Here is a 15,303-nt window from a genome sequence, read left to right on the forward strand (position 1 = left end):
GTCCACCTGAAAAGCAGCCCGGACTGATGAGTCCTGCGCCGCATGGTCCAAAGCAGCGTACTCATCCTTCCACTCATAATGCTCCTTAGCCACTATACTATCCGCAAACTTTCTGTCGAATTCCTCCTTATCGTAACATCCCGAACCCGCGTTTGGCTGTCTCGCATACCCGGACCTAATACTTCTGTAGTAGAAATTGTTCTCTATCTCATTACTCTTGGTGATGAAGTAACCTGGCGTATCAACCCATAAGCCCTCTGGAGAGCAAGGCACTAGAGGAAATCCTAGCTACAAATAGCTTAGTTATAGCTTCGAAATCAGAGGTTGTCTCCTTCTTACCCATTTCAATCCGCTCAGAATCACTAGAAGACTCCAAATCTGAACCAGACGGCCCCGGATAGCAAGTTATGTAAGCCTTGGCATGAGCTTTAGTCCGGACCATAAACCTGAAACAAGTGATAAAGGTTAGTCTAAATCCCTACAGTTTATTTATCTTGAAAGCTACATGGTTCGGACTACCCTATGTTCAATTTTATATTAAGTCAAGAGCAAACGGCCCGGATACCCAAAACTCAAAAACCCAAAACACAAACAAATCAACCACTCCGAACTATAAAACCCTAAAACTAGCCTATTATTCCAGACCCGAATGTCACAATAACACAAAACAGAAAAAACCGAATAACAAAAATATATCAATTCGGACTAAGCAACCAGGTCCGGACCTAAACAAAAAACCCTAATTCCAGAAACACTATTAACCAAAATCAAACACCAAAACATAACACAATAACATATACATAAACGCATACTCGAACAAATAAACACATAAACACCAAAGCATCGCGAAACCAAAGAGACAAAATAACCAAACAACAAGGTCTTGAAACAAATACAAAATAAAGTTACAAGAAATGACAGAGGAGCTTACGGGTTTAGAAAATATAGAGAAGTTGGGGACGACCGACAAGAGCAAGACGGCAAAACTTTGATATCTCTGCAACAAACACCGGAAAAGCTCCAGAGAAAAGAGAGAAAGAGAGAAAAAAATTAGAGAAGCAATAAAAAGAAAAAGGAAGAGTCAGGGGTGCCTTTTATAGGCACAGTGAAACCGTGACCCCCTCACCACGTGGCAAGATCTGGACGGCCCATCAAAACCGTAATTAATACAAATAATGATGAGGCACGTCTCTCCATAATTCTTACAGCTGTTAAAATTCAAATCATTGAGGGAAAACCCCAAAAACCGTTTCAACTTCCAGGTCCGGACTAATCAACTCAACGTAATCCGGACTGGGGGCAAGAAAAGCCCAAATTCTCCTAAAGATAACCACTTTAGTCCTGATTGGCTGAACTCAACGCAATCCGGACTAGGAGGCGAGAAAAGCTCAAATTCTTCCAAGGACACCCAACTTTAGTCCTGATTGGCTAAACTCAAAGCAATCCAGACTAGGGGCAAGAAAAGCTCAAATTTTTCTAAAGACAACCACTCTAGTCTTGATTCGTCGAACTCAACGCAATCCGGACTGGGAGGCGAGAAAAGCTCAAATTCTCCCAAGGACACCCAACTTTAGTCCTGATTGGCTGAACTCAAAGCAATCCGGACTGGGGGCAAGAAAAGCTCAAATTCTTCTAAAGACAACCACTTTAGTCCAGATTCACTGAACTCAACGTAATCCGGACTGAGGGGCGAGAAAAGCTCAAATTCTTCCAAGGCACCCAACTATAGTCCTGATTGGCTTAATTCAAAGGAATCCGGAATGGGGACAAGAAAAGCTCAAATTCTTCTAAAGACAACCACTTTAGTCCAGATTCGTCGAACTCAACACAATTCGGATTGGGAGGCGAGAAAAGCTCAAATTCTTCCAAGGCCACCCAACTTTAGTCCTGATTGGCTGAACTCAAAGCAATCCGGACTGGGAGACGAGAAAAGCTCAAATTCTCCCAAGGACACCCAACTTTAGTCCTGATTGGCTGAACTCAAAGCAATCCGGACTGGGGGGCAAGAAAAGCTCAAATTCTTCTAAAGACAACCACTTTAGTCCAGATTCGCTGAACTCAACGTAATCCGGACTGAGGGGCGAGAAAAGCTCAAATTCTTCCAAGGACACCCAACTTTAGTCCTGATTGGCTGAACTCAAAGGAATCCAGACTAGGGACAAGAAAAGCTCAAATTCTTCTAAAGACAACCACTCTAGTCCAGATTCGTCGAACTCAACGCAATTCGGATTGGGAGGCGAGAAAAGCTCAAATTCTTCCAAGGCCACCCAACTTTAGTCCTGATTGGCTGAACTCAACGCTATCCGGACTGGGAGGCGAGAAAAGCTCAAATTCTTCCGAGGACACCCAACTTTACTCCCGATTGGCTGAACTCAAAGCAATCCGGACTGGGGGTAAGAAAAGCTCAAATTCTTCTAAAGACAACCACTTTAGTCCAGATTCGCTGATCTCAACGTAATCCGGACTGGGGGACGAGAAAAGAACAAATTCTTCCAAGGACACCCAACATTATTCCTGATTGGTTGAACTCAATGCAATCCAGACTGGGGGCAAGAAAAGCTCATTTTTTTCTAAATTCAACAACCAAAAGCTCATGTTCTTCAAACAAGCCCAAATTTACTCCCCCATCCAGAAAATCTGCATAAGGGAGTGGGGGGCACATGATAATACTTATAGCTCCTGAGAGATCTGGTCCCAGACTCCTAACTCCATATAGTTCCTGGAAGGACTAATCCTGGAATACAACTCCTGGATGGACTAGTCATGAACTTCTAACTCCATACAGCTCCAAAAAGGACTAGTCCTGCATCCTAAATCATTCTACTCCCGGACACCGCCAGTCCTAGCCCACCTAGTCCCGCAAGGACAACCTTAAGAAATCCCAGCACGTGAGATACTGGCCCAATCATATGATAGGGACAATTATCACACATCAATCATAGGAATAATCAAGGCACATGTCAGAGGATCCTATGAACATTCCTCGACCAGTCCCGCATTGACACATGTAAAGCATCCACTCCAATCAGGTGTCCTCCGTTTCCAGAACCAAGGGCTATGATTTAAAGGTACCAACCCTAAAACCCTATCCTTGAGCTATAAATAGCTCAAGAAGGTAAGGTTTTGGGGTTAATCACTCTCTCATACTCATATACATACACAGTCACCCTGCATTCATATATACCTTCATCTTCCCCAAAAGCGAGTTCTTACTCTCACGCCGGAGGCGCCGCGGGACTCAAATCCCCCTTCCGGTGTTGTTTTGTAGGAACCCCCATAACAGACACACCCCACGGCGGCGGCGGCGAAGGATCCAGGCACGGCGTCCAAGGAGAGGCCCCGCCACCAGAAGTTATGACACATTGCATTTGTGAGGTATTTCCAATAGCAGTTACGTTTGAAATTATCCAGCAAGCTCCCTTTCTCACTATCGTGCATTCATAGGGCAATTTACCCGTGACTTCCGGTAATGATAGCCTAATCATAAACTGAATCTCCTCGTCATTATAATGTTGTATGAAATATTAATTCAAGATTTTTTTTTGAATGTTTGATATTCTTCTTCTTGAATGTTTGATATTCTTCTCATCGACTTTTTTTTGTCAGATGATCGACTTTTTCTAAATATATACCAAGAAAAATTGGTCATATGGTATTTGTTTCGGGGGCCGGTCTACAACAAACATTTGTTGTAGACCGGTATACAACAAACAGGTTTTCCACCGTTCGATGGTGGATCTAACGGCTGGTAATTAAAACAGCAGCAAATGGACCGCGGAAATTTTCAGCGGTCCGGAGTAGTTACCAAAATACCCTTCCGCACGGACCGCGGAAATTTTCAGCGGTTGGTGGTGTTTTTTGATTACCTACTTCTTGGCAAACACAGACTCTCGGAACAGATATACACAAACACACAGCCGCAGAACAAACACAAACACAAACGCAGCAGTAGCCAGCAGCAGGAGCAACACCCACAACAAAGCATATTTGGAGCAAAATCAGTCTTCTTTTTCACTAATCAAGGTATGTAATCGATATCTTAATTGTTATTTACAGTTTTATTGATATAAACTTGTATTTTTCACTAATCAAGGTATGTAATTTTTATATTTATGGTTAATTAATGTATGAATTAACATATGAATCGTACTATGAATAAATTCAAATTTTTATAATTTCTAGGGTTCATAATTTGGACTTGATTTAAATCGATTTTAGGATAAATTCGTGTTAATTTAGAATTAAATTAGTGTATAAAATTGAAATTTATAATTTTGATTCAAATTTACAATTTTAATTCAAAATTTTAATAATTGAATTTATAATTTTAATTCAAAATTACAATTTTAATTAGAATTTTTAATCATCGAATTTATAATTTGAATTAATTCAAATTTATAATTATAATTCGAATTTTTAATAATTGCGTAAAAAATTAGATTTTTATATTATAATTCGAATTTGAATGTAATGAAAAATCTGTAAATTCGAATATTAGTGCTAAATTTAGTGTTAAATTTAGTGACAATTTAGTGATAATTCGAATATTTAGGAATAAATTTAGGATTATTCGTGATAATTTTAGTGTTAAATTTGAATTATAAATAAATTTAGTGTTAATTTAATTTATTTATAATTCGAATTTGTAATGATAAATTTAGTGTTAAATTCAAGTTATGTTAGTGTAAAAGTAAGGATGCAATTTACATATGATTTTGTTGCAAATAATGGTTTGTTATTTTGAATGTATTATGAACTTGGTGTTTATATATGTGGTGATTGTTTTTATTATGTACGTTGTGGTGTTTTTATTGTGGTGATTGATGAATTTTGTTGGCAATATTTTCAGGTATGGATAATTTTGGTGATTTCGGGAATATATTGCCGGGTCTTAACGCGCATAATGTTATTTGGGATAATCGGTATCACGTCAGTGAGGATGTTTGGGATGGTGCAGGGAGAGATGAGTTGCAGAGCTATTCGGGGAACAAGTCATTCCACTTGTGAAAGTTAAGGAGACCGCAGCGTGAATTGCTACACATGCTTGGGTTTGGAATTTTCGCAGACCCTGTTGTTGTCTTGGCTACTGACACTCGGTTGATATCTGCTTTGATGGAGCATTGGAGACCTGAGACCAACACTTTCTTCACGAGGCAGGGGGAGATGACTGTTACATTGGAGGATGTAGGGTTTATTTTATGGGTGCCAGTTCAGGGGGATGCGCTGACTTGTGGGATGATAGAGAACAAAGCGGTGTATTTTGCTAATAATTGGTTTGAGCCTTTGACCGAGGAGGAGATGAAGGAGGCTTTATATCTGAATAACATCAAGCTGGGGTGGTTGTTTGAGAGATATGGTGCACATAAGCCTGAGAAGAACAATATGAGGGCCACGGTTGTACATACCAAGGCGTATCTGCTATTCATTATGGGTTGTATCCTCTTCCCCAGCATCAACCGGTCTTTTGTTCATGTTCGGTATATGCACCCATTGATTAATATGTGGGAGATTCCTTATTATGCTTGGGGTGCAGCTGTGTTAGCTCATATATACCGGGGTTTGGAGATTGCTGTAAGGAAGGGCAACAAGAGCATTGCTTGTTGTGTCTGGGTGTTACAGGTTTGGTCTTACGAGAGATTTCCTCGTATTGGCATGCCTTTACGATCTCCCGGTTAGGAGGATTATCCGGTTGCTAAGGGATGGGCCTATGCTAGTGATACTCATGTCGGGGTTTCGAAGAAGCGCAGGATGTCAGGTCCTCATCACAGCTTACCATTCTATAGGGGTGAGTTTGATGGTGTTGCTGGTGATGAGGTAGTCTAGAGGTCGTATGCTAGGTTCGAGGATGTTATGGACAATGAGATGATACAGGCACAGTTAGCTGGTTGCGGTCAAGTTCCCCTTGTATGTTACGACGTGGTCGAGTGGCAGCATCCGGAAAGGGTGTCGAGACAGTTTGGTTCTAGTCCCCAGATTCTACGGGCACCGGTGAACATGGTTGGTTACAGGGGGGCTAAGGATGCCACGTTTGCAGGGGAGGATTGGCTGGTGCGGTGGTTTATTGATATTGGCAAATGGGCCAGGTTCTGTTCAGATTTGGATGGCCTTGTTGATGACTCGGTAGACATAGCTTCGGAGGCTGATTACATGGCGTGGTATGCTGATATATCTCGTTTGTGCATAGGGAAGCCCGATCCACATCCTCAGCAGCAGTACAAGACGAGGGAGTTGTATGATAGCTTCGAGGGATATGAAGTTGTAAGTGTTTTACAAATATGCATATTTCACATTACACCCCCACACTACAAAATTTGCATTCATACATATTTCATCATGATGATATGATATCCTTGTGAAATTAATGAAAAAATGTTTGCTTGTTTTTGTTTGTAGATGGTTGTCGGGCTTAATATGTTGAAGCAGCTGGATGCTAGGGTTCCTCCTGAGTTTATGGAGGAGTTTGGGAGGATTTCTGCTACCTTCCTCACACCATTCTCTCGGTTGATGAAGAAGATCAAAGGACCCGCCTACAGACCTCCCATATTTTAGAACATAAAATCAGATTTCATTGCACCTTTGGCTGATGACTTTGACATTCCAGCCATTCCTGGCCAGGATGTCGTTGACATGACACAGCCATCCCAGCATGTGTCTCAGCCACCCCAGGCTATTGCCTCATCTAGTAGGCCCGTGAAGCTTGCATCCCACAGGATGAAAGAGGTGTATCACTAAGAGTTTCAGCATGACAAAGAAGAATGCTATATATTCAGATTGGGGATAGGGCTTTGGGATGGCGCCGAGGAATCCCGGTGGTCTTAGTGTTCAGGTCTATCACGTCCATGCATCAGCTATGCAGAGTCTTGCTCCAGGAACATGGGATGATGACAGGATTATATACACTTATATGGTATTGTTCGTTACTCATTGCTAATACATTTTAGTTGTCTAATACATTTTAGTTGTCTAATATATTTTAGTTTTTGCATTCATTTTAGTTGTTGCATTCCTTTTACTTGTTGCATTCATTTTACTTGTTGCATTTATTTTACTTGTTGCATTCATATATATTTTCATGGATTGCTAAGGACTCGGGAGGAGGAGATTCACACTGGAGGTATATGGGAGAGGAAACCCGTCTATTATTTCATGGATCCCTACTTCATGGTTCTTGGGAAAGGACATGTGAAGAAAATCAGAAAAGCATCGAGGTTCCGTGGAGATACATTGCAGAGGGCATGGAATAAAGCATTACGTAGTTTTACTGGTTTTTCCAGTGCTACTGTTGGTCCTTCTGTTCTCGAGGTGGACTACAAATTCATCCCATGTTGTGTCGGAGATGTGCATTGGGTTTTGTTCATGTTCGGTAATAGACGATTTGAAGGTCTTATCATAGATTCAATGAATGACGAGCCGGATTATCGTGAGGATATATGAGTGGTGGTATGTTCCTCAACTATTACTGTTTTCTATATAGTCCTTACCAATTGTATATTATATTCATTCTCGGATCATAATTTCATTATAGTCATGGTTGTTGCCGAGGCTATTGCATATGGTACACCCAGTCGAGGGGCGTGACCCTACTTCAGCCGAGGTCCTAGCTCTACCGTCCAGGCCAAAGCAACAAAACTCTAATGATTGTGGTGTTTACGTGATGAAGTAGATGGACTACTTCACACAAGGATATGACTTAGCCGAGGTACCGAATTGGTCGCAGGAGGAGGTGGATACCTTTAGGTATCGGATAGCCAGGGAGCTTCAGCTAGGGAAGGCAAGGGGGACTCCCGGGATTCGTATGCGTAGGCGTCACGAAGCTTTGCAGTTGAATTTCATTTGATTTTAGGTTATCGGATTATGTAGTTGGATTGCATATTATTTTAGGTTGTTGGATTATATAGTTGGATTTCATTTGATATTAGGTTGTTGAATTATGTAGTTGGATTTCATTTTATTTTAAGTTGTCGGGTTTTATTTGGTTTATTTGGTTTAACGTAGTTTAATTTTATTAGATTTTTGTTATTTTTGAGCATTTTGGATTGTTGTGGATTTTGGTGGTTTTTGGTGGAATTTGGTGGATTTTGGTGGATTGTTGTGTTGTAGGTGTTGGGATTGTGGAATTTGGTTGTAGGTGTTGCTGGATTTTGGTTGTGAATTTGGTGGATTTTTTGGGTTGTGCATGTTCTGGCTGCTCTATTTTCAATCTGCAAAAAAAAATTCACAGGCCCCAACCGCGGAAATTTTCCACGGTCCCTCTACAGCCCCACCGCGGAAAATTTCCGTGGTCCATGAGTTTGGTTTTTTGCCCCTAAAAACAGAGCAGAACACAGGGGAAAACAGAGTATGCTAAATAAGCTTCTGTTAAAATTTTTAAATTTATGGAAGTTGGTCCTAAACTAACTTCCAAACCACTCTCAAAAGTCTTAAAATATGGTAATGAGTGATTTTTAAAAAAAAAATCATTTTTTACATTAAATTGAAAATTCCTTAAAAATGTCAACAAAAGTCAACGTTTGTCCAAATATTGAAAAAAACATTTCAATACATTTTATAACAATTTCTAATGTATAGTTCGACTTGTAAATTTTAATTTTCAATCTCAAATTTTTAGGTACACTTTCAATCTCAAATTTCATAATTTAATTCATAGAAAATTCATATAAATTCATATAAAATTCAATGAAAATACATAGGTTCGAATGAAAATTACACGATCAATACAATCCACTAAATTTTATGAAATATATTGGTCCTAACCAAAAATACCTACTATATTAGAAAGACCACCGGATAACCGGTGTTGAGCAACTCCTTGCGTAGTATCCATGAAGCATGCAATATGGTGGAGAACAAGTACACAACCATCACGGATATGGCCTTCCGTAAGTTTCCATGGGTAAGGGTAGGAGTCGTTCCAAGTGGTAACGGGAATCGTATTCGAGCCATCGTAGAGACGAAATCTTATAAAACATGTCTCGCGTTCCCTCTCCGTTCCTCTCGTTAGGTGTGAAACCCAACCCTTCACATATTCGATGCGTATTTGGTGCATATTACAACCCTCACGAGGCCTTAAGTTTACAATATCGGCAATCCGATCACATTTAACAATCTTACCGCCATTCCATCCGGATTTTTTCCATTTTCCATCGGGCGTGTTGTTGCCCAAATTCAAGATCGAGAGGAAGTACGGATCCGGATGAGAGTTCACCAATCTCCACGGTTCAGTACGCTCCATCCAATTGCATGCCTCGATCCAATTTTTGGCCCTATAAGCCTCCTCATCGGGTGGGTACAAGTCCGTTTCCTCTTCCTCCACATGGGGCGGCTCGTCATTGTCAACAAGGGGCATCAACTCGGCACATGCATCTTCCATCTCACTAGTATGATCGGAGTTGTTGTCACCAGTATACTCGCTAGTCATGTTACCTATCAGAATAAAACACAATTATATGACAATAATTGGCAATTATATGACAATAAAACATTACAAAAAAGACAGCAATGTTAAACACTTAAAATTCAAATCCATTAAAAGATTACAACATTCGGTTACAAAATGCTACACTACTAATTATATTACGATTCTTGAACATTTTTAAGATCTTCTAGTCTACTAGCACACTTCCTTTTATCATGGCCTTCCATTTGACAATAAGTGCACCTTCTTGGCGGCTTCTCCTTTTTACCAATCGATTCTATTGGACTTTTGAAATGAACGTCCTTCTTCCTCCCTTTAGTTTGGGACATAATAGGGTCAAGAATTATTTCTTCATGAGCACTTGCATTTGGAGCTTGCGAATTGCTTTCGTAAGATTTAATTCCATCAATGCTCATTCTCTCGAGAATTGGTATTTCTCGATTCATCAATCCAATGGCATAATCATACCATTCCTTGGATGCAATGCTACTTTGACAAAAACTCATAGTTAACATTGTCATGCTATTAAATCGATCGGTTGAGGTCATCTCATGACTTTTTCCAACATCCAAATTGTAAGGCAACACACCATCAACTCTATAGGCATGCATTGTCCACCTCCGGTTTATGTAATACGGGGGAATTTTCAAAACTCGTTTCTTAGTGAAGACCGCCAATAGGTGTCTACAAGGTAGCCCCGAATGTTCAAGCATTCTACACGTACACATTCCCAAAGAGCTTGCTTTCTCGAATGCCACAAAATAAACATTTCTTCTCGTAGTCTCGGACATGGGCCTATAACAACTATAGTACGTATAAACATCCCTCATTCCCTCCCCTTCTTCACTAGCTCGTCGGTCTTTTTCAACAAAGTATTTTGAAGACTCAACCAATTCATCTTGAAATCTTCTAAACATTTCCTTAGTGTAGATACAAGAAGCATGATACTCCAATGTGGTATGCAATTTCATGGGACGTTTTAGATTAATGGTGACATAATCTTCTTCCTTCTCCCTCATGAATTGCCTTGCCAATGCTTTTTGGGCATTTTCAATGAATTCCTTCAAACCCGTTGCCGAACTCACATACTTATCAAAGAAAGAATTCATCCCCTCACTCCTCGATGTACTATTTTGAAACGCCGAAAATTTGTTTATAGTATATGCCGGAATCCACTTGTGCTTCAACTCATATAACTTATTTAACCATTTATGATCTTGCAAGTGATACTTTTCCACAAATGACGTCCATCTAGCTTCAAAAACACATTCGGTGAGAGATTTATAAATGCAATTGTTGAAGTCCATCTTGAATTCCGGAAAAGCCGAATAATAATGAGCTAATTTCTCGGGGAATTTTTTACTAATGTGCTAAGAACACAATAAATGGGTAGTATTCAAGTGTACAACCGCAATAGCGCTTGCCATTGCTTGATCTTGATCCGTGATTATAGTCAATGGAGGATTATTCCCCACACCTTCAAGCCAAGTACGAAGAATCCACTCAAAAGTTGACGCGTGTTCATCCCGCATCAATGCAAACCCAAAAATTACCGATTGATAATGATGATTGACTCCGGTAAATGGTACAAATGGCATTGCATACCTATTTGTTCTATAAGTGGTATCAAAAGCCATAACATCGCCAAAATTTTGGTAAGCCATTATACATCTCGGATCAATCCATACTAGACACTTCAAGCGATTCTCTTCATCGACTTCGGTCCTAATAAAATATTTAGAACCACTTTCTTCATTCAACCTATGCAACAAGTCCAACCCCGCTTGGACGTCACTAATTTTAAACCTTTTCTTCCTCTCGTCTCTTAACACATTCTTAACATGTTGAACATTGAAACCAACTTTGTCATTACCTCCATGAATGTTACCAATCACATTCATCACTTGACAATTAAGAACCCCCGAACCATAAAGCGTTTTAATCAAACTACGGGTCACGGTGTTGACATGTCTTTCTCGTTGTACCAAATTCATCTTACAAGGGGAAACAAGACCATGGTTGTGTACCAAATCAAGGCTAGTTACCTCCCAGTGACATTTTTTCTTTTGATAATTGACATACATCCTCACCTTGCACTCACTTTTAGGAAGAACCTCTCTACGCCGTTTATTTTGACTACTCTCAGCGATGACACTTTTTCCATAAAGCCTACAAATATATAAACGACCATATATCTCGTTGTCTTTATTACGATGGATAGCTTGAATTTTAATAGCAAATCCATTTCGTAAAGCATAAGCCCTAAAAAAATGACCGGCCTCATCACACTTTGAAAAATTTGATTCAAATATGGAACTCCCCCCATCAAAATTTTCATACAAATTTGCATCCTCTACATTATCATCTTCATCTTCCTCCTCACCCTCAACATTATCACTATCATTTTCAACCTCATTTTCAACCTCATTTTCATCATTTTCATCTTCAACATCACCCAAATCGTCATCTAAATTAATAAATTCCTCATTTCTATCTACAAAATTATCATCTTCAACATATACAGGGGTTTTAGGTTCTTCACTAGTATTTAAATCATCAAGATGTAAACTATGATCAATAGCCTCTTTTTTTTCATTTTGACGTTTATGACGAAATATACGAGCAAATAATTTATCCGCCATGAAAATGTAAAATTTAAGACAAGAAATATACCTTGAGTTGATAAAACTACTTGGATTTCTTGATGAAAATGCCCCAAAATTGCCTAAAATGTAAACTTGGAGAGAGTAGAATTTTTCTTGAAAATTTTGGTATTTTTTGTAGTGAAATGAGCTGATGTTGGGATGCTGGGGATGAGGGGACAGTACCCAACCGCGAAAATTTTCCGCGGTCCGTCCAGATTAACCGTTGAAAATTTCCGCGGTCCGGATACCATCTCACTCGTTAATACCCCATCCAACGGCTGTTAAACTGTTTGTTAACAACCTGTTAATAGCAAACAGTTGCTACAGACCCTTCCCCATTTGTTTTATGCTTCGGCTTTGACGGATATTTTAACAGTTTATCAATTTTTGTTTTCCTTATCTTGCAGGTAAATTATGCTAATACTTTTTTTGATTCAAGTATGCTGACTCAAAGGTTACAATTTCTCTTTTGTCATAATTCTAATGTCCCTGTAGAATAATCTTTGTGAGTTAGTAAAAATTTGATGACCAATTCATTTAATAACTCACATTCTTTTAATGAATTTGAGTTGTTTCTATTATATTTGTGTTACAAATTAAGATTACGTGGTTATATTCATGTGTTCGGCCGACTTTAAGTGCTTAAAAAATTTTAGTCATTGAAGATAAAATCAATCAAGGATTTTGGTGCATGTGCATATAATGGATTTTTTATTAACCTTTGCAATCTTGACTGTTGAAATTTATTAGTAAGATTTATGATTAGAAATTTAGTACCAGAAAATCATTCGCATATATCCATCTGATCTACGTTCCAACTCACGCTACTAGCGAGTTATCTTAAACTTAATTATTTCATCATTTTGTTTGTTTACCTTAAATTTTTATTAAATTATGCAGTTTAGTGGTAGTTTACTTATATTGATTTTTATATAAATTAATTTTGGATTAGTCTGTGTACGAGATTCAAAACAGGCTGATATTAGGTAAAGTCGAACCAAAGTATAAAGAGTAATTGTTAAAAAAATTCATCTGCAACCGCATTAATCATATTATTTGTAATTATTGCGATTTATTTTACGGTTCAATCACTTGATATAAAATAATAAGAATAAAAAAAATTAAAAATTTAATAAATTTAGGTTTGAGTTATTTGATAAGTTAACATTGAGAAATATGAAATGCAAAATATAATATAATGAAGCGCAACGAAAGTCTCATAGACTTGAGAGGCGGATGTTCTGCTAATAGAATGAAGGTGGTGATTGGCTGGGAGACAAATTACCAATTAAACTTAAATCTTCAAGCTTAAAATAACGGATTAGGTTTAAAGTTAAAATAAAATAATTGTTAATCTATTAATCTTATAATATATAATGTGTTTAAATATTAGTTTACATACTATAAGATATTTTTATTATAAACATAATTTGCGATGGCGATTAAGATTTTAAGATTTTTAAAATTTTAAAACCGCATTCAAATCCCAAATTAGCATTCATTATATTTTCATGCCCAAGAAATTTGCGCTCCACGATTATTCGCAAAATACATTTCAATTGTAAACTGTGTGAGCGGTTAATGTGGTTGTACCGGGTAAACAATCAATGTATCGTACGTTGTTTTACAATTTTTGAATGTATATGTATATCATATTTCGTTTATTGACTTATAAATCCTTTATCTTTACGTAATTCCATTACAAAATATTTTGTCAAAAATATTCTCTCAGGAGACATTATACGTTAAAATATATACTTTCTTCGTCCTCCTCATTTTTCTGTAATTTTCTCTCATATTTGGCAAATATTTCAAGATTATTATAAAATATAGTTTCATAATTTATTTTTTAATTTTTTTGTATACAAATTTGAACATTATATATTTATTAAAAATATTTTTTTGTATATTTATAAGAGTTTTAAAGTGTATATTATCCCCGATTTTCTTATGAAAAGAATTGGTCAGTACTAAACAAGAATATAACATATTAGTACAGTAACGGAGGAAGTTCACATCCAAAAGTCATTAGTGGTTGAAACTCCTATCCAAAATCAATTAGGATGAGGATGTTTTCGTTTTATTTTAGTGCTTAATTTTTTTTTGACATATTAAAATTAAATTCATTAACCTATAAGTCATTTAGGGTGTATATGGTTAGGGCTGAGCATAAATTAGTCAAAATGATCAAAACCGACCAAACCGAATTAACCAAATTTTACGGTTTACTAACGGTTTGGTTCGGTTACGGATTGGCATTTTAAAAACCGAATTTTTTCGGTTTGGTTTCGGTTTTTACCTCCAAACCGACCGATATAACCGAACCGAATATTTAAATTAAAACATTAATATACATATATTAGTAAAGTGCAATTAATAATAAAATTATAATGTACAACATATGTGTAAACTAAAATATATAAATACCTAATCATAATATATTTTATTCTAAGATATTAATATTTATGTATGTGTTACGTTTTCACTATATTTATTTTTTATTCAATAAAAGTATAAGAATTGGTCGCATCTTTTTGTCTTCTTGCCTTTTTTGTGTTTTAAAGTCATTATTTTTATGTATTCTTTTTGAATATGATTATAATTGGAGATATAATTCTATTATATGATATAAAATTTTGATTCTTATTTACAAATTTAAGTTTAATTTAATTTCTAACTTAATTTTATAGGAAAACCGGTTTAAACCGAAATCAAACCGAACTGAACCGTTTTAAACGGATTGGTTTGGTTTTTTTGCATAACGTTTTAGTTTCGGATTGGATTTTAGGGAAACCGCTAATTTCGGTTTGGACCACCCTCCAAACCACCCAAACCGACTGATACTTAATCCTATGTATGGTATTTTTTGGTAATGAATTACACACAGAGGGGGTGAATGTGTTTTAGTGTTTTTCTGCTTTTCTTGAAGTGTTTATAGCGATGAACAAAGTCAATTAAAACTTTGTAGTGAAATGTGTTAGTACTGAATTTAAACAGGTAAGAACAGTGAACACAGATCTTTCAAAACTCACTTAATTTATATTAAAATTAAGAATGTCTTGCTACAAAATTTCTAGGCTCTTTGTTGATAAAGAACATAGTTTCTTCCTTGAGAGAATGCAATATTTTTGATCTAAAATTGTTACATACCTAAAGCAAAGCATCCAGTGTTTACTTTATAAAACAGTTAACACTGGTTTTTACAAAACATGCAACATCTTGTAATAAACCCTACTTTTGGAT

The 15,303-nt window shown here is 37.3% G+C and overlaps 2 protein-coding genes across 2 annotated transcripts; both read right to left on the reverse strand.

The window, feature by feature from the left end:
• Positions 1 to 9,573: 9,573 nt before the first annotated feature.
• LOC141696644 (protein FAR1-RELATED SEQUENCE 5-like) lies at positions 9,574 to 10,722 on the reverse strand. The gene has a single exon (XM_074500764.1). It carries the CDS (start codon positions 10,720 to 10,722, stop codon positions 9,574 to 9,576), a length of 1,149 nt encoding a protein of 382 aa, XP_074356865.1.
• A 63-nt stretch (positions 10,723 to 10,785) lies between these two features.
• On the reverse strand, positions 10,786 to 12,057 carry LOC141696655 (protein FAR1-RELATED SEQUENCE 5-like). The gene has a single exon (XM_074500771.1). It carries the CDS (start codon positions 12,055 to 12,057, stop codon positions 10,786 to 10,788), a length of 1,272 nt encoding a protein of 423 aa, XP_074356872.1.
• Positions 12,058 to 15,303: the final 3,246 nt, after the last annotated feature.

This window comes from Apium graveolens, chromosome 2 (genome assembly GCF_009905375.1).
Source record: "Apium graveolens cultivar Ventura chromosome 2, ASM990537v1, whole genome shotgun sequence".
Classification (NCBI taxonomy): domain Eukaryota; kingdom Viridiplantae; phylum Streptophyta; class Magnoliopsida; order Apiales; family Apiaceae; genus Apium; species Apium graveolens.